The sequence below is a fragment of the Gossypium hirsutum genome, chromosome D07, assembly GCF_007990345.1.
Source record: "Gossypium hirsutum isolate 1008001.06 chromosome D07, Gossypium_hirsutum_v2.1, whole genome shotgun sequence".
NCBI classification, from domain to species: Eukaryota; Viridiplantae; Streptophyta; class Magnoliopsida; order Malvales; family Malvaceae; genus Gossypium; species Gossypium hirsutum.
Window position 1 is genome coordinate 49,526,419 of NC_053443.1, and position 23,821 is coordinate 49,550,239.

General features: G+C 33.5%; 2 protein-coding genes across 3 annotated transcripts; both read left to right on the forward strand.

Moving 5' to 3' along the window:
* The first annotated feature begins 16,633 nt into the window (after positions 1-16,633).
* On the forward strand, positions 16,634-22,271 carry LOC107954859 (protein PAT1 homolog 1). Of its 2 annotated transcripts, XM_016890545.2 has the most exons (5): positions 16,634-16,915; positions 17,240-17,391; positions 17,971-18,027; positions 19,387-19,459; positions 19,650-22,271. In XM_016890545.2, the coding sequence occupies exons 1-5, from the start codon at positions 16,864-16,866 to the stop codon at positions 21,704-21,706; spliced, it is 2,391 nt and encodes a 796-aa protein (XP_016746034.2). In that variant the 5' UTR covers positions 16,634-16,863; the 3' UTR covers positions 21,707-22,271. The 2 variants fall into 2 exon arrangements, with proteins under 2 accessions (XP_016746034.2, XP_016746035.2); XM_016890546.2 differs by lacking the exons at positions 16,634-16,915; positions 17,240-17,391; positions 17,971-18,027 and adding an exon at positions 18,049-18,629.
* A 642-nt stretch (positions 22,272-22,913) lies between these two features.
* LOC107956211 (RING-H2 finger protein ATL39) lies at positions 22,914-23,348 on the forward strand. Its single transcript, XM_016891934.1, has one exon. It carries the CDS (start codon positions 22,914-22,916, stop codon positions 23,346-23,348), a length of 435 nt encoding a protein of 144 aa, XP_016747423.1.
* Positions 23,349-23,821: the final 473 nt, after the last annotated feature.

Sequence of the window (23,821 nt, forward strand, 5' to 3'; positions counted from 1 at the left end):
TTTATTGGTTGGTTTTGGATTGAATGTGTATAGAAATTGAATTGGTAAATTGCATGTTATGATTTAATGAGAAATTGCAGAAATGCTATGTGATGTCACGATGAGGAACCTCGTCGTCCTGATGAGGCCAAATTAATGTCACATCACGACGAGGAACTCCCTCATGTCACGACGTTAACCTTGAAATTTGTATTCTTTATAATTCAGTCCTAATTCGATTTCAAGTTAGCTTATGAGCTTTTGTAAGCTTATGTAATACTCGAGGATGTTTATTTATCATGTTGTTTGCTTATAATATTCATATTTAAACGTTAGAATGGATTGAATCGTGTTTATTTTGATCATGATTACTTCGAAATGAATGTGACACATTGCAACTTGAAATCGACGATCGGGTCGGGTATAAGGTGCTACAAAAAATATTTAACATAACATTTACAATTATGTCCTTTAAATGAAAAGTGACTTAAGCTTGTTTGGACACAAATTTTCTCCTGCAGTTTTTCACCTGTCAGACTTCAGTGTCACGACACCCAAGCTTTACTGTCTCGACATCCGTGGCAATGAGCACGATCTTGGCTTTAGGGGGTTCTCAATTTCTGACATTGACTAGCTAGGGTCGCGACATCCTCAGCAATGGTCATGGCTTCTTCACTTCAACGACCTTTAGTCATATCGCAACCTTGGAGGCTTGGTGTGGTGACACAACACCCTTAGTGTCGCGACAATCTCAACAGTCAGCTCCAGGTTTATTTCTTGTTGAATTCTTGCACCCTCGAGGTAATGGAGGCTCAATGTCACGGCATTCTAGCACCAATGTCGCGATACCTATGTCAAATATAGTTCTCCTCAAGGTTTGGCCATCGTTGTGTCCCAACACAAACTCAAATCAATTCTTAGACTCCCAATGACATAATTTTGCAATTTGAGTCTCAAAAGAAGTAAAATATAAGAAAAGCTATCATTAACACTAAAATCTAATAATCAATAAAAAACATTAAAAGGCTCGTAAACTATTTGAAAACAAAACCATTAAGTACACGAGAGAGCTTAATGTGACATATCAAATTACAAAAAATCACTCATTCAATAATTTATCAAAATTAAGCATAATAAACATATAAATTGAGCGTATTATCACCAAAGAAGGTAATTAACTTCATCAAGAATTACTTTGATCTTTCTGATTGAGAAATTTTGAATCACTAATGATAAATCAGTTGAATAGGTGTTTTCTTAAGTATTAGAACCTATATTATTTGTTGTATCATTGTCTGTACTTAAATCTCACATGCTCCACATCTTGATTACAAGAACCAACGCTTTTTTATTGCAAGATCAACACCCTCAAACTTCTTTAAGAAAATCCTTAAAAACCAACCAACAGAAGATGATCTTCCAACTCAAGTTAACGACGCTAATCAATAGACTTTGAAACCATAATAAAAATCATGATTAAACAAAGTATATTGAAGATAAATCATGATATCAATAGTTAGAATCCATCTACAATATTTCGAATGTCGCACTCAGTTTTGTGAAAGGTTAAGATTTTAACCTTAGTTATGTTACTTTAGAACTAAATGTGTCTTTTAGTTGAAAACATTATGATTAAGGGTATTAAATAGTACTAACTGACTTGGGGTTGGATGAACAAAAGTGAAAAGATTATATAATGGAGAGATGTCATTCTCAATTGGGGGATTCTTTCTTCCATCTTCTTTTCTGGTTTATTTTGTAAGAAAGGAAATTAAGGAGCAGTTTGAATGAAGGGAAGAAACTAGGGTGTTAGCCTAAATAATTATGAATTGAGCAATCTGGTAATCTTTCTAACTCTTTTGTACCTTTTGATTAAAGAAAAGGAAGGAAAAACTGAGGATTTCAGCATAATTTATTTTGAACTGTGAAGATTTAAGTCGTTGTTAGCATCTAAAACTCTTCTGTATGTATATGAATTAAGGTTTTCTTACATATGTATGTATTCATTTTGATCTTTATATGATTGTTATGCTTAGCTAACCAAAAAGGATGAGGCCCAAGTGATAAAGGGAAGGCTAAGCAGGTGTAAGTTGTGTCAACTCCAGGTATTTTGTTGGTGAGTTTTTGAACACAAATCCTTAGTGTTTGTTTTATATATATTAGTATTGTGTTGTTGTGGGATGTTTGTCGTACTGTTGAAGTATGCAAAGTGTTGATCTACAAATGCATGTTTGGTTGTATGTATAAGTTTGTTGTTTTGATGAACTGTTATCGATAAAGTAATTACTGAAAAGATTATCATTGAAATGGTCCAATAGGTGATATGTTTGGTATGATCTAGTATGTTTATTCCAATTATTGTTTTGTGTCAGTCATGAAAATAAATGATATACGGAGTGTGAAGGTATGTAATGGCGGATGGAAGATGAAGAACTGTCATGTTGTGCACTATGTGCCACATGTTATTGGTTTTGCAAAGATTCGGGTAGGTTGTACGAAGAATGTATGCATATGATGTTGGGAAATGTGCTCATATTGTAATAAACATATAACTATTTTCTATTTATTTGAACGATGAATAAATAAATAAAGTTAATTTTATATTTCACTATTATGTTTTTCGTATTTATGTCTTTTATATTTTGCGTGCATAGCAAAATTGTGACAAACAAATATTAGCTTATTGATTGTCTAAGTTCAAACTTAAGATAAGTGACATTGTAAGAACGCTTACATTATGAGAAAAACAACTTACTTTAGTAAATAATCTAAATAAGTCTGTAATCCCATAAAAGAATCGAAGTAAACATTTGATTCAAATACTGTAAATGATTATTATGTTGTCTACAACTCGAATTGAGGAGATGGCTAGTCTTGGCTATCGGAGCAGTTGACTCCACAGGTAGTGACATAGATGTATTCATTGGTAGAATGATACATTGGACTGGACACATGATGAATTAATTCTGAATTTGTTTGTGAATTAATTCACTTTTGACGTTCATGGTGTGATTTACCTAAATCCTGAGTTAGTCTCTGACTATGAATATACAACTCATGTGCTTTGATATAAGTGGAGGCTTATGCTCTAAAGATGATCGAGCCCATAGCCAGTATGTTGGGTACACGACTTGTGTATGTCATGGCTTTACTAGCAATAGTGGAATTCATAACTCAATTAAAGAGTCAATGATCTCCTCTCATTGGCATTGTGTGGATTGATAAATATGGAACATGACCACGAGTTGATTGTTCTCGAACGAGCAATTTATCACAATCATTTGTTGACAATGGTCATATTAATCATTAAGCAGACATAATGGTGACAATGAGATAAAATAGGATTGTATTGAATGAACGGGTTTAACTCAAAGGAATCAAGGTTATCATATGAGGATATCAAGTAGTTGGATAAATTACTTTCGTAAAGAGTATAAAATAAGGAGTTTTCAATCATGGTACTTCTAATTGACTCACTCCATGATTAAGTAATTGCAAATTATCGAAACAATGCTTCTGGACATAATTGCAATTACTAGAGCCTAATTGTATATGTTTGATTGGTCCATCTGCTAGCTCAACAAAAGCTTGATCGAACTGCATTTGATCAAAAGAAAATTGTATGACTTTGGAAATAATTTAATTGAGTCAGTTTATTCAATGTGGAATTAAATTATGTGGTCATTATAATTGTTCAACTAGAGAATTTGATTAAAGAATTTTCTTGAAAATTTAATTTGGAAAATCTAGGTGATTTATGGGAAAATTATGTTTGATCAAGTAAAATTAAATTAACCAAATTAATTAAAAATAATATGATATTTTTGAAAATTTATTTTCAAGTCAGACAATTGGCCCAATGGATAATTGAACTTGAAAATCAGACTTAAAAATTGGACTTGAGATCGTAAATTGGGCTCGGGAGCCCAAAATTGAAACCAAGACCCAAAAATTGGTCGAATCGGGCCAAGTATGAGAAACCGGACTGACAGTCAAACGGGTGGCTAGACCGAACAGGTCAGGTCAACACTGACCCTGACCAAACTGGTAGTAGCCGAATCGACTCGAGGTGCCGTCAAGGTGTCGTACCTGCATCACTAGACACGGCGGTGCAGGTGGCTGCGACAGCGGTGTTGCGGTGGCCGGCAGTGGTTGGTCTTCAGTGGTTGAGCAGTGGAAGAGTTACATTATTAGTGGGACACTATTAGAGAATTTGATTTCAAATTAATTATTCTAAAAATAATATTATTTTAATAGTTTAATATTAAATTAAATTTAATACTTATCTTAATAGTATTTTATTAATTTAATATTAAAGTAATTATCTTAATATCAAATTAAGTTTAATGTTTATATTGTAGATAAACATTCTATTATTTTAATAATATTTAATATTAAATTTAATCTAATATTTATCTTGATAAATATTATATTAATTTAATATTCAAGTGATTAAGTTTGATCATAGTTGAACTCTCTAAACTCTCCCTATATAAAGAGTCTTGGGTCATCATTTTACACACACTTGAATTGAAGAGAATGTTGTAGAGAGAAAATTACGAAATACAAAAATTTCTTGATAAATTATTTCATAAATTTCTAGAGATATTTTTCTGATTTATAACTTAACCCAAAAGTTTAGAGAAATTATAAAATTACCCAACTGGCAATATTTGTGAAATTTTTTTCTGATATGAGTTGATGTTGAATGTTGGTAAGTCAGTTCAGGAGAAACCTAAAGCAAAATTAGTTGTAGGCCTCTCGTCTTCTAAGGGGAAGTAGAAAGCTAAGGGAAAGAATAAACTGACTAAGTCTTTGGTTCTACCTCGTGTGGATAGGAAGAAGGCTAAGAAGTCAAAAAATCCTAAAAAGATCAAATGTTTCTTTTGCAACACGAAAGGGCATTTCAAATCAAACTGCAAGGAGTATTTAGATTACCTAACTAAAAAGGAAAAATGTATGGAACTCTTCGTGGTTGAAGCTTGCTTAGTGGAATAATCAATTGACAACTGGGTTATTAATTCTAGAGCCACTAACCATGTGTGTGTTTCTTTACAAGGGTTTAGCGAAACAAGAAGTTTCCGTGATAGGAGCCTCTCATTGCGGACTAGAGATGGGAGCTATGTTTCAGCCGAAGTAGTGTGAGAAGTTATTTTACACTTTGATAATTTTAGGAAAATTATTTTAAAGAATGTGTTTTATGTACCTTATTTTAAAAGGAATTTAATTTCTATAGCATACTTATTTTATGACTGTTATACCATGACATTCAATAAAATGATTACTATTAACAGAAATTGTTCTTTAATTTGTAATGGATGGATAGAAAACAATATCTACTTTATCAAACCAAATAAATACTCGATGCTTCAAACTGAAATAGTGAATAAAAAGCTTAAATATTCTCACTCTAATAAGGGGTACCTATGGAACTTAAGACTTGGTCATATTAATTAAGAAAGAATCACAAGACTCATGAAAGATGGTCATTTAAGTATGCTTAAAAAAGCTAGTCTTCCACAACGTGAATCTTGCTTGGAAGGAAAAATGACTAAGAGGTCTTTTAATGCGAAACGTACAAGGGCTAACCAACCTTTAGAACTTATGCACACTAATGTATGTGGTCCCATGAGCATCAGTTCTTGAGGAAGTTACGATTAGTACATGACTTTTATTGATGAATATTCTCGATATGGATAAGTGTATCTAATGCACCGCAAAAGCGAAACTTTTGTTAAATTTCGAGAGTTTTGTATTGTTTGAATGAGGTGGAGAATACTTGTCCGACGAGTTCTTAGGATACTTTATAGAGAATGGGATTTTATCCCACTGTGCCAAGCACTCCACAGCAGAGTGGCATAGCTGAGAGAAGGAATAGAACCTTGCTTAACATGGTTCATCCAATGTTAAGCTATTCACAACTTCCAACTTCCTTCTGAGATATGCGATACAAACGGCTTGTTATATTCTGAATAATATGCTGACCAAGTCTACTTGTAAGATACCTTATAAACTGTGGCATGAAAAGAAAACCGCTCTAAACCACTTTAGAATATGGGGTTGTCCAACACACGTTCTGGATAAGGATGCAAAGAAGTTGGATGCACAGATAGAATTGTGCACGTTTGTAGGATATCTGAAAGGAACAAAAAAAGGATTATTCTTCAATCTGAAAGATAATACGATTAAAGTTTCTACTAATGCTACTTTTCTTAAGAAAAACTACATGGATAACTTTAAGCCTCAGAGTAAAGTGGTACTCAAGGAACTTTCGGAAGTGGTAGAATAATCACCAAGTTCAATTCTCGAGAAAGTTGTAGAAAGACCTGCAAACGATCAATAGCATAGAGGAATCTGTTGTAGTATGAGAGTTTCTAAGAAACCAGACTTCTTCATCTATGATGATAGTATTTATAATATAGAAGCCAATCATGAGGATGATGATCCACTCACTTACGAGGAGGCTATGCATGACGTTGATTCCAGGCTCTGAAAATAGGCCATGGATGCCGAGATTGGTTCTATGAAATCTAATACTCTGTGACAACTTGTAGACTTACCAATTGGGATTAAACCCATAGAGTGTAAGTGGATCTATAAGAAGAAGAGAAATGTAGAAGGGAAAGTAGGAACACACAAAGCTAGACTTATAGGGAAAGGCACATATAAAAAGAAGGCATCGATTATGATGAGACCTTCTCTTCGGTAGCCATGCTCAAGTCTATCTGCATACTCTTATCCATTACCACTACTCTCGATTACAAGATCTGGAAAATGGATGTCAAGACAATATTCTTGAATGACTATCTTGAAAAGACTATTTACATGGCTCAACCCATTGGCTATGTTGTCAAAGGAAATGAGCAGAAAGTTTGCAAACTGCTAAGATCCATTTATGGACTTAAGCAAGCGTCTCACTCATAGAATAAAAGATTTGATCAAACGATTAAAACTTTTGGATTTTAGAAAAACATGATGAACTTTGTGTTTATAAACATATAAAGGATAAAAAATGATCTTCCTCGTTTTGTATGTCAATGATATTTTACTTATCGAAAATGATGTAGGAGAATTATCATCGATTAAAATGTGGTTAGCTCAATAGTTTAGCATGAAAGACTCGGGTGAATTATTTATATTCCTGGAATTTGAATCTTTAGGGATCGAAATAATAAAATGATAGTTCTATCTCAAGCTTCATACATCGATAAGGTACTAGAACGTTTTGTAATGATCGATACGAAGCCAAGCGTTCAGCTGACTGCATCAGGTTTCATATTTCTTTAGATGATTGTCCTAAAATAGCAGAATAAAGAGAGTATATGAGTAAGATTCCATATGTTTCGGTAGTTGGAAGCCTTATGTATGTGATGTTTTGCATACGTCTAGATATATGTTTAACAGTAGGAATGGTTAATTGATATCAGACAAATCTAGGTTTCAGGTATTGGCAAACTATAAAGCATATATTAAGGTATCTCACAAGAACCAAGGATTATATGCTTGTGTATTCTGTGGAGAACCTTACTCCCGTTGGATACACAGACTCAGACTTCCAAACCTATAAAGATTCAAGGAAATCGACATCGAGAAATGATTCGTTTTAAGCCGTGGAACCATAGTATAGAGAAGTGTAAAAGAAACTTCCACTACTGACTCTATTATTTAGGCCGAGTTTATGGTTACTTCTGAGGCAACAAAAGAAGCAATATGGCTTTTAAAGTTCTTAATCGATCTTGAAGTTATTCTTGGTATGGAAAAAGCTATAACATTATATTAAGATAATAGTATTGCAATAGCTAATACCAAGGAAATGATAAGTCACAATAGGACGGAACACATTAATCGGAAGTATTACTTGATACGAGAGGCAATAGTTGAAGGAATTATAGATGTGATAAAAGTAGCTTATGAAGATAACCTTACGGATCCGCTTACTAAGACTCTTGTAACTAGGAGTTTTATCAAACACGTCGAGAATAGGGCAATGCGAAACATGACGTATTTACTTCACAAGGGAAGTGGGAGATTGTTGGAAAATGTGTCCATATTGTAATAAACATGTAATTGTTTTCTACTTATTTAAATGATGAAAAATAAATAAATTTAATTTCACATTTCACTATTATGTCATTTGTATTTTTTTTTATATTTTGCATGCATAGCAAAATTGTGACAAGCAAATATTAGCTCATTCATTGTCTAAGTTTAAACCGAAGATAAGTGGCATTGTAAGAACATTTACATTGTAAGAGAGGCAACTTACTTCAGTAGATAATCTAAATAAGTTCATAATCCTGTAAAAGAATCAAAGTGATCATTTGATTCAAATACTGAGAAGGATTATTATGCCATCTATAATTCCAATTAGGGAGATGGCTAGTCTTGGCTATTGGAGCAGTTGACTCCATGGGTAGTGACATAGATGTATTCATTGGTAGAATCATACATTGAACTAGACCCAAGATGAATTAATTCTGAATCCGTTTGTGAATTAATTCACTTGTGACGTTCATGATGTGATTTACCTAAATCATGAGTTAGTCACTGACCATGAATATACAACTCATGTGCTTTGATATAAGTAGATGCTTATGCTCTAAAGATGATTGAGCCCATAACCAGTATGTTGGGTACACTACTTGTGTATGTCATGGCTTTACTAGCAATAGTGGAATTCATAGCTCAATTAAAGAGTCAATGATCTCCTTTCATTGGCATTGTGTGGGTTGATAAATATGGAACATGACCACGAGTTGCTTGTTCTCGAATGAGCAATTTATCACAGTCATTTGTTGACAGTGATCATATTAATCATTAAGAAGACACAATGGTGACAATGAGATAAAATAGTATTGTATTAAGTGAACAGATTTAACTCAAAGGAATCAAGGATATCATATAAGGGTAATACACAGATGATAAAGTAGTTGGATGAATTACTTTCGTAAAGAGTATAAAATAAGGAGTTTTCAATCATAATACTTCTATTGGATTGACTCCATGATTAAGTAATTGGAAATTATCAGAACGATGCTTCTGGACATAATTGCAATTACTAGAACCTAATTGTATATGTTTGATTGGTCCTTCCGCTAACTCAACAAAAGCTTGATCAAACTGCATTTGGATCAAAAGAAAATTCTACAACTTTGGAAATAATTTAATTGAGTCAGTTTATTCAATGTGGAATTAAATTATGTGGTCGTGAAAATTGTTCAACTAGAGAATTTGATTAAAAAAATTTTCTTGTAAAATTAATTTGGAAAATCTAGGTGATTTTTGGGAAAATTAATTTTGATCAAGTAAAATTAAATTAATCAAATTAATTACAATTAATATGATATTTTTGAAAATTAATTTTCAAGTCAGAAAATTGGCCCAATGGGTGATTGAACTTGAAAATTGGACTTGAGATCGTAAATTAGGCTCAGGAGCCCAAAACCAAGACCCAAAAATTGGTCGAATCAGGCCCAGTATCTGAAATTAGGCCAATGGTCCAACCTGTGGCTAGACCGGATCGATTGGGTTGTCACTGTCCCAGACCGAATCGGCATCAGTCAAACCGTATTGGAGTGTTGTAAAGGTGTCGCACCTATACCACCGGATATGGCGGTGTCATTAGCTGCAACAACGACGTTCTGGCAGCCGACGGTGGTTGGAGTAACAGCCTATTTTTCAGTGGTGATGGAACTGTGGTTTCGAGACCACGAATTTCCATCGTGTTGACCTTTATATTTTATTTATAGAATATTTATGGAGTCATTAGGGTTGTATTAAAATTTGATTAAGAAATTTTAACGTTTTGATAGCTAATTAAAGAAAAAGTAATAATTGTAAACGATGCAATACTTAGTAATTATTGCATTTAGATGATTTAATTGCTTAACTAATAAATATAGAAGGTCTAATAAGGCAATTTGGCCTTATTATTGGTAGTGGACGGTTAAATGTTGAATTATAATATATATGTATGTTATAATATTATTATTAGTTAATTATATGATAAAATTAAAACAAATAAAACAAAAAGAAAGAAAAAAAAAGGTCATTCATCATCTTCTTTCTTCTATTTCTATAATCGAACACAATAGCTAAGGAGAAGAAGTTTCGGATGTGTGATTTTCCTTGCATGTAAGTGAAATTGATAACCGTTTCTTGTAATTTTTATGTTTTTAAGATCGTTGCAACTAGTTCCAGCTAGCTCGTACCTTCGTTTTTGAATCTGTTAAAAATTTTAGAAGTTTCCATTGATGAATCTTGAATGTTTTTGACAATAAGCTTGTGTTTGAAGCTTTGGTTGTGGTATTTGATTGTTTTGTGAAGTGATTTTTGTTAGATTTTGATTTAAGGATTAAATTGTTAAAATGTGTAATTTTCAAGATTTGATGGTGAATTTGATGTTTAATATGGAATGTTTAAGGGCCTAGAATATTTGGTTGTAATTTGATTCTTAATAAATGGTCAATTTGATGATTTTCGGGTTAAAGGGCTAAATTGTAAAAGTTGTGAAAGTTAGGGGCAATTATGTAAATTTAAAAAGTAAAGGGTATAAAATGTAAATTAAATTGGAATAAGAAATGTAAGCTAACAGTTAGGAATTTTACATTTTAGATCAAGACCCTATTGATTTACGTAGACAAGGAAAAATTACAGAATAGTCCCTAAACTTCTACAACTATTATAACTGAGTCCAGGTAAGTTCGTACGGTTTATAATTTAACTTCTATATGAAATTTTTGATGATATAATATGATATAATAGATATAATTATTTATAGATGATGTAAAGTTGTTTGAGAAATGTTATTGAATTTCAATACTTAGATTGGATGAACGCGAGATAGAGTACAATCGATTTACGGCGTGTTATGTAGGGGAATAGAGTAGAGATTGATGAGGTATGATATATATATCTTTCCTGAGTAGGTCGAGGTTCAGCATTTGTTGCGAACTCTCGTGTTATACTCCCTGTTTTGGTGTGTTTTCAGTTGGACTAGCTCTTCGGAGCAATTGGCATGATATCGGGTGGATTAGCTCTTATGAGCATCTGGCATGTTATTGGGTGGATTAGCTCTTATGAGCAATTGGTATGTTTCGGTTGGAATATCTATGTACTCATATTCGTAAGTCGTTCATCAGATCGTAAATCTCTGTATTATAACTTGTTTAATGATTTTGAAAGTTATGACATGTATTTGAGCTTTGAATTGAACTATGCAATTCACCGAGTTGAAATTTTAGATGACAGAAAACACTTGTAGTTGAGTTATTATTGATTGAAATATTGTATTTACTTCGGTAAGATTTATTTTTTTTGTATATCGAATTTACTAAGTTTTAATGAGCTTACTTGTGTTATTTTCTGTTCTTATAAATACTTTTGAAGGTTGGACAGTCGGATTGGCACTCAAGTTACACTATCTATCCATTTTCGGTAGTTCTTGGAACATTATTTTGGATTATATGGCATGTAATAGGCTTGTTTGTCATTGTTATTGTTTTGATATGTAAAACTTTAAAGTATGATCTTAAATGAAAGTAGTTAAATTATTATGATATAAGTGAACTAAGGAAGATGTTTTTAGTGCAAAATTATGGTATGTGTTATTGGAATGTTGTGATTCAGGTGCCTAAGATAGGCATATTGGTTGAATGTTAAATTGTGTGAATTAACATGATTTGGGTGATAGTTCATATTGTTGTAAAATTGTATATACTTGTGGTACCAATGAGGGTACATTGGTTAGGCACTTAGGATGGTTGATTTAGCATGTTTTGAGCTTTTTTAATGTCATTTTGAATAGGTCTTTTGGCTGGTAAATGGATTATTTAGGGTCCAAATAAGCTTGAAATGGTAAACTTGACATTTAAGGTTCAATTAGGTACACACGACCTGGGACACGCTTGTGTTACTTGGCCGTGTGCCTCACACGGTCTGAGGCATGACCGTGTGTTTTAACTTAGTGTGTTACAAAGCTTAACACAGCCTGCGACACGGCTATGCGTCACAAGTCATAGAGTTACACGGTCTAGCACACGGCCGTGTGGCCCAACTCAATGAGTTACACGAGTAGGGACATAGTTGAGACACGATTGTGTGTCCCTATTTCAAAAGTTACACGGCCGTGTGTCCCCTATTTTGAAATTTTTCATATTTTTCTTAAAACTTTTGTTTTTGTTTCAAATTGGTCCCAAATTACCTCAAAGCTATTTTTAGGGCTACAAAGGCTCGATTTAGGGATGATATGCTTATGTTTGATATGTTTTTGAATGTGATTTATTTAATTAATGATTTATTGATAAATGTTTTCTAATTGTACAATAATGCTCCGTAACCCTAATCCGACGACGGAGACGGGTTAGGGGTGTTACAGTTGGTCTTCGGAGTAGTGGAAGAGTTACACTCCTACTGGGACTCTACCAGAGAATTTGATTTTAGATTAACTATTTCAAAACTAATATTATTTTTATAGTTTAATATTAAATTAAATTTAATACTTATCTTAATAGTATTTTATTAATTTAATATTAAAGTGATTATCTTGATATTAAATTTTAATTTAATGTTTATCTTGTAGATATACATTCTATTATTTTAATAAGATTTAATATTTGATAAATATTATATTAAATTTAATATTAAAGTGAAGTTTAATTATAGTTGAACTCTTTAAACTCTCCCTGTATAAAGAGAGTATTGGGTCATTATTTTACACACAATTGAATTCAAGAGAAAGTTGTAGAGAGAAAATTATCTGAAGAGATTATTTTAAAAAATTTCTAGAGATATTTTTCAGATTAACTTGACCCAAAATTTTAGAGAAATTACGAAATTACCCTATTGGTATTATTTGTGAAGAATTTTTTTGGTTCGAAGCGAGCCCACACTCAGTAGAAATTAGCTTGAGGATAGCGGAGAAGATTATTCGGTCGAAACACTTATCCTAAATGAATTGAAAAGGAACAATTTCGATTAAGTGTTTATTACTTTAGATATCACAACCAAGATCTTGTTTTGAAAAAAATTTAAAACTCTTATTTTCCCTAAATTTAATTTCCATTGCGTTTTCCAAACCTGTTTTTTCCAATAAGATGCGCACATGTTTATGATAACTCTACGTGGGCTTTTTCAAGTTTGAGACTTTGCGGAGTCTAAGGCTTAAAATCCTCATGTTTATAAACAAGTCCATAGCCATGACATATGAAAGTTATGAAAGTTCGTCGGACTTGTCGTCTAAGTTTTAGGTCAAAGTATATGTGAGACTTCACCATATAAAGTCTGCGACACAATCCACATGTATGAGTTCGCCATATCTATGAATTTTCTATTATGAATCCGCATGTATGATTTCGCCATATCTATGAATCTGCATTATGAGTTCACCATATCTATGAATCTTCTTCTATGAATCCGCATGTATGAGTTTGTCATATCTATGAATCTTCTACTATGAATCCGCATGTATGAGTTCGCCATATTTATGAATATTCTTCTATGAATTTGCATGTATGAGTTTACTATATCTATGAATCTTCTATTATGAATTCGCATGTATGAGTTAGCCATATCTATGAATCCATTTCTACAAGTTCGCATGTATGAGTTAGCATATAAGAATCCACATTTAGAAATTCGCATGTAAGAGTTTGTAGGAATGTCTGTCAAGTTAATCCGAAAAGACTCTTTCCACTCTATGGGTTTTGTGCTAAGATTATATGCAACAAGTTTGTATAAAAAGAGTCTATGCTCCATGATCTTTCATAGGAAGAATACTCATGCATTATGTATTGCACCTCTATGTTGTTCAAGCCCAAGCATAAGCTGTGAAATATGAATGCACAAGTTTTTTTCTAAGCAAAATCAGTGACATTCTTAATTTTGAAATCAAAAGGGAAGCAACTTTATTGTAGGACTCACTAAGTTCCTTATGAACTTACCATGTTTCTCTCCTTTATTTCAAGTATTCCACATTGTTGTTCGGTGGAAAAAGGGAACTAAGCCAGAGTCTTCAAAGTCTAGCGTGAGTATGTCATCTTTCGTTTTGTAACATGTGTAGATATTAGGGCAACTTACCGTCTTAAACATTTGGTTTGTACATGGATAAGAACTTTTTAAATTTAGTTAAAATTGTAATTAGACGCATGAGGCTAAATTGGTAGCTTTCTATAAAAAAAGATTAATATTATAAGAAATTTGATTTATAAATATTATGATTTAACGGCAAAATATTATGAAACTGCTGAATAGTTATTAAATTATTTTACATACCGTGATAGTTGAAATTTTGAAGCGTCGATCACCGATTGGTTGTTACATCCAAGATAAAATTATATACTAATCCAATCTAACGTATTCATGAATGAATGAATGCATAAAGAGAGATGACTGAAACAACCCATGTTGCAAGTTTGTTTTTATTTTTGAAAATAAATTCCCAATTTGTTCATATTCCATCTTTTACTAAATCTAAATGGAATTGGCGCACCACTTCTTCCTTCCTCTCAGTCAAACATTTCATCAATGCTCACATGTGCTTAGCCAGCTTAACACGTATATATGTCCATTAACACACACCTACATGTTTGTTCCTCATAACATGCATCCTCCCTCTTTCTCGTTTTTACCATATTCATACTTAATATAATATGATTTTTTTATCACAAGAAAATTAACTTCTTAATTTATGTCAAATACTTTAAGGTAAATTTAGATCAACGATACAGTGTAATATATTTAACTTATTTTTTGTCTTATTTTATAATATTATTATAATATCTAATTTTATTATTATCTTTTTTTTATACAAATCACTCATTCAAACCCATTTCTTGTTTTTAGAGCAGTAACTTGAAAAATTTTGAAGTATAAAATTAACAAGTAAAGCATCGATGGGATGGAGTTTTATTAGCATTTTTTGTTTTATTAACATGTAGAGTCAAGAGTTAGCCATTAGTTGATAATTAAGGGGAAAATAATGGTATAATAATAATCATTTAAATAAGCATTATACTTTTCCTATATTTTTATTTTGAATATTCAATTAATTAAATCTTATAAAAATATATTACATTATTTCATGCATTTTTTTAAAAAAATTTATCATTACAAATCAATATCGACTAATTATCATGGTCCAGAATTATCAACAACATTTTATAATAATTTTTAAATAAAAATATATTGTATAATTAAATTAAAAAAAAACAAAATATCTATTTTTTAATGAAGAGAAACAAAAGGGGGAAAAAAGAAGGAATATAACTTTTATTATGGTGCAGAATCTTTACTTTAAAATATGCTTTTAATTTTTGTTTTTTTGTTGAACTTTAATTATTTAAAATATAATAAAAGAAAGTGGGGCTAATTAATTGGTTTCCATCTTATCAGTCAATTTTGCAGGAGCGAGAGTGCAGTTGTGTCAGTGTCTGTCTTCAATCTCCAAAACACACACCTTTTTAATCCAATCAAATCCCACTCTTATTTTCTTAATTATATATTTAAATGTTTCTCATTTCTTTTATTTTTAAAATTTTTGTTTTCATAAACACAGTTAATTTAACCACAAAATAACTAACTAAAGTTCCATAAAAGAAACTAAAAAAAAAAACATAAATTCATTACCCTTATAGATTATTGATAATTAAATTTGTATAAAATATATAAGTCAACAATTACTTACAACGAAGAGAAGGGAAAAAGTTTACCACCACTATCATTAATAACCGTTCTAATTTAGTATATTAATAAAATAACGATTGTGAATACCGAGCTATTGTAATAATAAAGGAAATGTGAGTTTAAACATGTTTTTTTTTTCCTTGTTTAAAATTTAATGTGAGTTTGGATGGATGGTAGAGTGCGATGCGGTACTTTTAGTTTACCTTTTCTCTCACACTACTATATCTAATCTTACCGTCACTGTTGTTTTTATACTAATCGCAGGTAAACGCACCGCGAGTTTGGATGGGCGGTGCGTTTACCTGCGGTTAGTGTAAAAACAACAGTGACAATGAGATTAGATACTGTAGCATGAGACAAAAAGTAAGCTAAACTCATCCTACTGCACCCTACCGCCATCCAAACTCACCCTTAAAAAATCGATGGCAATTATAAGAGTGTAAATGAGATAATAGTGCTAGCAAATTACTTGAGTTGGACTTGAACAAAATTCAAACTCGAATATGTAATAATTGAGCTGAGCTTGAGTTCAAGCAGCTCAAGCTATCAGTCAAACCGAATTTGAATTTAGTGATACTTGATTTGAACAACTCCTGAACTTTATTGAGCTTTTTATATTTTTATATTATTCAATTACGTTATTTCCTTTAATATTATTAACCTTAAGCTTAATTATTTAGTCAAGCTAGTCGAGCTTGAGTACAAAAATCGATAAATGAGCTTAATCAAACCTGAGTTCAAATAACAAGATTTTATCTTGAACCGAGTTTGAGCTTAAAAATAGATGTTCGATTGAGATGCAGTCAAATATCAAGTCGAGATCAAGCTTGATAGTATTCAAACTGGGCTCGACTCGATTATACTCCACATGCAAATAGTATTTTCTAATTTAATTAAAAATTCGAAAAGATTTAAGAATAATTTAAGAAATATGTTTAAATGTTAAATATAACAAATTAATTTTTAATCCCCTCGTCACTTTTCTTTCAATTTTATTAGTATTATCTCCTTCGTCTCTCTCCTTCTCTGAGACTGAGAGACAATGGGATTTCATTCTTTCCTTCATTCTATTTCTACCTAAATAAAAACCCTCCTAATCCCCCTTAATTTACGCCTCTTGCCCTCCTCCTCCTTCTCCTTCTCCTTCTTCTTGCTGCTGCTGCTGCTGTGTCTAGGGTTTTCCTTGTAGGTTGGGTTTGTAATATGGAGAGATCGGATGGCAAACTTCCTATCAACTTCTTTCAAACTTCCTCAGGTTTCTTCTTTTTTCTGTTTTCAATCCTTTCACTTGCTTATTTTGATCTAAAGAAATTAAATTTTTTTGTACACTTTGGATCTTTATCCATTTTCTTAGCTACCAAAGGGGTCTTAACCGTTAAACCCGCTTTCTTTTTGTTGCCTTTGCTTGGTTACTTGTTTACCTTCTAACAAACAGTCTCTCTCTCTTTTATTTTTCTTTCTTGTTGCTTTTAGAGATTTTTTTTTCTTCTGTTTATTATAATTGGATGGTTTGTTAAGCTATTTGATTGATCGGCTTTCATGGTATTGTTGAATAGCTAATTAGTTAATAATTTTGCAGATAATGCGCATTTTGATGCTTCCCGGTACGAATTTTTTGGTCAAAATGCCATGGAAGAAGTGGAGTTGGGAGGTTTGGAAGATGGTGAAGTGGAAGCTCCTGTTTTTGCATCCATTGAAGATGACGAATACCATTTGTTTGATAGAGGAGATGTGAGATTTCATTCCTTTGATTACGAATTGTGCTGTGAATCCATGTTTTATTTGCACTGATCCTTCTGCATTGTTTTGTAGCTACTTCTACCTTTTCCTTCCATTATATTTCTGACCCTAAAATATGTCATAGAGTTTGTTGGTCCTTAAGTTCTTTTTTGTCACTTGGAGCTGTAGCAATGTTGTTTCATAACTTAACATGTGCCAAATTAACACTTTCAGGAACACCTGAAAGCAGGAGGATGGGCTCATAAAACAAAGCTTTAATGGAACATTTGATTCCTTACTATGTTTGTGTTGTCATGCTTCAAGTGAAGCAGTTATTGTATTATCTTTCTGTTGAACTTTGTTCATGTTATGAAACAATAATGCCATTGTCTTCTGCATTCATGCTAATTCATTTTGCTTTTTGCCTTGTATATTTTTTAATTTTTAGTTATTGATTTTGCTGCCTGTCCCTTCTCCTATATGCAGTAATCAATCATGTGCTAAACTCAAATCATGGTTTCAACTTGTGGTGTTTCTTGATTTTGAAATATGACTATTTCAGCTCTAATATACGTGTTATTTAATTTGTAGGTTGGAAGTTTAGGGTCACTATCTGACATGGATGATTTGGCTAGTACTTTTGCAAAGGTATGTTCTTTTCATTTATAAGTGTTGCACTGTGATGAATGTCAATGGTTAACCTTTCTCACTAACAGTTGTCTATAAGACTTAATATGCTTGTTTCCTGAGTTCCTTTGGGCCTTTATGGTTAATCGATTCGTTTTTCTAAAGAATTTGGATTATTTTTCATGTTCTACTGATGTTAACATATATGAAGATAGTTATGTTAACATTGACTTGTGCTGTATCATGTAGAGGACTTTGTGTAAAAGATGATGATTTAACTTGTGGTCAAGGATGCTAATTATGGGTAGGTTTGGCATAAGGAATGGATCTACAGCCTATCATGATATGGACCCTCGGCATAAGGGGAAAAAAGCAGGAGATTCTTTGATGCATTTTCTTTCTGATGACCTCATAACTAATGGGACTTTTTTGATATATGAAATGAATGTGAGAGAAATTAGATTAGTAAACTATTGTCTTATTATGTCTGTAACTGTTTTACATTTCAAATTGCATTTGTATATGGCTAGGAATTTTATTAGAAAAATGTCAAGGAAAGATGGACCGAAACTGTTTTGTCTCTCCATATGTGGCACACCACTTATTATCAGGCTTGTATGCTGGTACCAAGCATGCTTTACCTTTATTATTATTATTATTATTATTATTATTATTGTACTTCAGCATTCATCTAAGTTGATAAACACTGCATATATATTTTCAAGATGCTGTCCACTTAGGTTTCTTTTGGGAATAATCAAGGTTGTGCTTTTGTGCATGGTCTAATTCAGTTAATTAAATCAATCACCTAAGTTATAGTTGTTTAAAGTAAATTTGAGGAATGGCTTGATGGTATCTTAGAGATTAACATGCGTATGTTACAAATTAGGAAATGGAGTTCAAATATTGTGTCTCTTATGACATTTTTTTAACCATTACATTTCATCATCTATATCCAAAAAGCCACATGCTTTGGAAGAAGCTTGTATGATTTGATAAAGGTTGTCTAATTAAAATAATCATTACCAAAACCGACATGTTCTTAGGCAGAGACATATGACATAGAAATAACTTTGCTTTGGATAATTAGTTAGAGCATTGGGTCCTGTAAGCAGTTGTAATTTAAGGGTAATTGGCTAAACAAAAATATCTTTGGGAGTTCTTTTTAGATGATCCGATCCTTTTGAGTCTCACCTTGTCTATGCTAGATCTGTTCCTATGACTACTTTAGAGAAATTGAATCCTGACTCTTCCCAACAATTTTGGGTTTAGATGTGAGACCCACTTTTACCTTATATGATAGTGAAATGAGAAAGAGAGGAGTTCAGAATTACTCCTTTCATTATGATTGGATTTTAAAAGTTTTTTTTTTCTCTGCAGTTGAATAGGGTTGTCACAGGACCAAGACATCCAGGAGTTATTGGTGATAGATCCGGTTCTTTTTCAAGGGAAAGTAAGTAGAATTATGCCATATTTTATGCCTTTATGTTGCAGTTACAATCTCTATTGATGAATGTACAAAGTAATATCAGTTGCAATTTGAAAAAAAAAAAAACTTGAAAATCTCGGTGTCAAGCATCCCTCATTGTTAACCCAAGAATATCAGTATAAGTATGTTTCATATTGTGAAAAATTCTTTTCAGGTTCATCTGCTACTGACTGGGCTGTAGATGGAGAGCATTTAAACTGGATGGATCAGCATATGTTCGAAACAGAAGATTCCCAAGAAAGCAAAAGATGGTCCTCACAGCCACAACTGACTTCTGCTCGTTTTACAGAATCAAAGCCATTGTATAGAACTTCGTCATATCCCCAGCAGCTGCCAGAGCCTCACTTCTCAATTGAACCAATTGTTGAGCCCAAACCATCAATCTTCACATCTTTCCCTCCTCCTGGTAGCAGATGCCAACAATCTTCACCTGGCAACCTAAAAGTTCCAGTTCTTACTAGTGGATCTCCATCACCCTTCTCTGCAGCAAGCCTCTCTTCATTGTCCAACTCCAGTCTTCATCTGGCTGGTCTATCTCATGGATTACATTTTGGTGGTAATTTGTCCCAGTTAACATCTCCTGGCCCATCTTTTAGTAGTATGTCGCTAAACCATTGGGTTAACCAGTCTGGTCTACTACATGGAGAACGTGCTGGTCTTTTGCATCTTATGTTGCAACAGCAAATACCTCGTCAAAATGGCCTATTGTTCCCACAGTTAATGTCACCTCAACAGCAGAGAATACACCATTCAGTTCAACCATCTTTGGCACATTTTGCTGCATTGCAATCTCAAGTGTATAAATCTCATCCTTCACATAAAATGATGCTTGGACTGGCTGATCTTAGGGAACATCGGACTAAATCATCACAAAGAAACAGGCAGAGCATGCGTTTGTCTCAGCAAAGTTCTGATGCTGGTAGCCAGAAAAGTGAGAGTGGGTTGGTTCAATTCAGATCCAAGTATATGACTGGTGAAGAGATAGAGAGTATTCTCAAGATGCAGCATGCCGCCACGCATGGTAACGATCCTTATGTAGATGATTATTACCACCAAGCTTGTGTTGCCAAAAGATCTTCTGGATCCAGGGCTAAACATCATTTTTACCCATCTCACCCAAAAGAATCACATTCTCGAACCCGTAACAGTGGAGAGCAGCATTTGCATCACCATGTTGATGCACTCGGGAAGGTCCCCCTCTCTTCCATTCGTAGACCCCGTCCTCTACTTGAAGTTGATCCTCCCTTGGGCTCAGGTGATGGTTCTGATCAGAAAACTGAGAGGCCTCTGGAGCAGGAACCTATGCTTGCAGCTAGAATCACCATTGAAGATGGTCTCTACCTTCTTCTTGAAATAGATGATATTGACCGGCTCATACAATTCAGTCAGCCCCAAGATGGTGGGGCTCAGCTCAAAAGGAGGCGGCAGATCCTGCTTGAAGGTATGGCAGCATCACTTCAGCTTGTTGATCCGCTTAGCAAAGGTGGGCATGCAGTTAGCTGTGCTCCCAAAGACGACATCGTGTTCCTAAGATTAGTCTCCCTTGCAAAAGGCCGGAAGCTCATCACTAGGCTCCTTCAGGTTCTCATCCCTGGTAGTGAGCTTATGCGAATAGTGTGCATGACCATTTTCCGTTACTTGAGATTCTTGTTTGGTGGTCTTTCTGCTGATCTGGAAGCAGCTGAGACAACTAATGACCTTGCAAAGACAGTTTCCGTGTGTGTTAATGGCATGGATCTTCGTGCACTTAGTGCATGCCTTGTTGCAGTTGTTTGTTCTTCAGAGCAACCACCACTTAGGCCTCTTGGAAGCCCTGCTGGGGATGGTGCTTCTGTTATCATAAAATCAGTTCTTGAAAGGGCCAGTCAACTTCTAAGTCATCCCTCTGGAAATTGCAGCATGCCTAATTATACTCTCTGGAGGGCTTCATTCGATGAATTTTTCGCCCTTCTTACCAAGTACTGTGTTAGTAAATATGAGACAATAATCCAATCAATACATAACCAGCCTCAGCCCACCACAGAAGTCATCGGTTCAGAGGCTATAAGGCGTGAAATGCCTTGTGAACTTCTACGAGCTAGTCTTCCTCACACTAATGAATCCCAGAAGAAGCTTTTGATAGACTTTTCTCAGCGTTCGGTGCCCATGAACGGATCCAATTCGCCTGCTGGGAGTACTAGCCGAATCAACTCTGAATCGGTAAGGGTCTAATAAAGAAGGGAAGGGTAGCATGCAAATGATGTGAACAATGCAGTTGATAGGATGTAGAATGAGAGAACAGAGGGGAAGAGGCATGCATTATTGTCCTCCTTCCTCTCTTCTTCCCTTTTCCTAAGATCATGAAAGTTGATCGAATTTATTCTAGCAACGCAGATGAATGTGTGGTGTGATGGGGGAGAGTTGGTGATTGGAAATTGTTAGTGTAGCTTGTGGGGAGCTTTATTTTGGTGCTCTGCTTTGAGACACTCCGATACCAAGGGGAGTCGTAGTATTAGTGGGTTGGAATGAAAATGAATGTACAGTTGGTCGCTTACTGAACCTTGGGAACACTCCTTTTCTATACTGTTCCAATTACAGTAGCTCTGAGGGAGTCCGATGATGTCCAAATTGGGTGGGTTTGTGGCTTTTCTAGTCTACTTGAGTTATTGAAGGGGGGTGGGGGATGAAGGGCTGGCTTCTGAGAGCAATTCAAATCAACCTGTAAAAATAGAAAAACAAATGTTTTATATGATCAGACTTTGCTTTTAATTCTAAATGCAAATCAAGATTTGTTGCTCGTCTTGGCTTTGTTCTAAATTCTAATCATGCCATCTACATCTTGTGAAATCCTGGTCTTCTCTGCGAGTTTCCTATGGTATTATAGAGCGTTGGGAGAGGTCTATTTCTACGTTGGAGCCGTCGTCAAGATACTGAAACTGAGCTGCCTACCAATAGAAAATCAGATGTGCAAAGACAGCCACCCTTGATTCCATTGTCATCTACAATAGTCGATCAGAAACCCATATCAAACTCTGTTAATCAATAAAAGCTAAATAAATAATAAAGTTTAAAATTTTAATAAAAATACTAGTTCTCGTGATTGAAAAATAAAGAATACTGTAGGAGTATCTTTTAAAAGAGTAAAAATAGCAATAGTGAAGTGAATCAATAAGAGATATAGTTTCATATTTTTAATTAAAAAAGTTAATTACTTATGTGACTTTAGTTTTTATGTATATAAATAAAAATGCAATTATTTTTTAATTCTTGTATTAAACATGATGGAATGAAATAAACTAATTATATAGTTAGAAAGATTTAACTTGCTCTCTAAGGAAGAATCTTCAGTGAAATTTCAAACAAATTGAGAAGGGAAAACTTGGGTATACATATTATGATTCACTCAATACTGAACTCGTGTTTCATCATTGGAGGAAGCATGGCAGTGCCACCAGCAGCGGCTGAGATTGACGTTAAAACACCACTTAATCTGGTCGGAATTCTAAGTGTTGTCGCTTCTTTCCCCATGACAGTATTTATAATTTACATCATAAGGACTTGTTATGAAAAAGCCAGGAGACAGCTCCGACATCCGACTCAAGACATTGAGGCCGGCCGTCAATCCATGCGGCAACCGGCAGGGACCGTTGTAATATACAAGAAGAACAATATCATTAGCACGCAAGAAACAACAGCCAAAGAAGAAGAGAGTGGAAGCAAGGATTGTGCAATATGCCTGGAAGAACTGAAAGAAGGGGATCGTTGCAGGATGTTAAGCAAATGCCGACATGTTTACCATCTTTCTTGCATCGATCGATGGTTGCTTAAGCACTCCCATTGCCCGCTTTGTCGTGCTTCTATCTACGCTTCCTGATCTAACTGCTTTTCTTTGCATTACAATTGTTTCATATTTTAATATTCTTTTATATTCGTATATAACATTTTATCTGTTCTTCAACATTCATCAATGGCTGTGGTTTGTTAGTTTGATCTTCTTTTTTTGTTCTCTCTAGCCCTCCCTTTCAAGTGTTTCGCAATAAAAAAAAACAATGAACATGGCGTGATATGTTTAAACTTGGTTACATGAGATGTTTGATGCACATTTTGTAATAGATTTTGATACTTTTTATAATTTGTGGTTTTTCTATTTTATAATTTGACTTTTATTAGTGTATGAGCAAATTTAAACTCTATATTCTAAATTTTCATTTTTAATTTTAGCATCTTAGCATCTTATATGAAAAAAATATATCATGTTAACTTATTATTTTCAGAAAAAACTTAAAAAACCATCATTATTTTCTATTTTTTAAAACCAAAGAAATAATAATAATAATAATAATAATC

Bases quoted from the DNA above. Each gene is read 5' to 3' on its own strand.
- LOC107954859 (XM_016890545.2), top strand. From the start codon at position 16,864: ATGGAGAGATCGGATGGCAAACTTCCTATCAACTTCTTTCAAACTTCC. The intron at 16,916-17,239 runs GTTTCTTCTTTT...ATAATTTTGCAG, and splicing joins CTTCTTTCAAACTTCCTCAG to ATAATGCGCATTTTGATGCT. The intron at 17,392-17,970 runs GTGAGATTTCAT...TTTAATTTGTAG, and splicing joins ATTTGTTTGATAGAGGAGAT to GTTGGAAGTTTAGGGTCACT.
- LOC107956211 (XM_016891934.1), top strand. From the start codon at position 22,914: ATGGCAGTGCCACCAGCAGCGGCTGAGATTGACGTTAAAACACCACTT.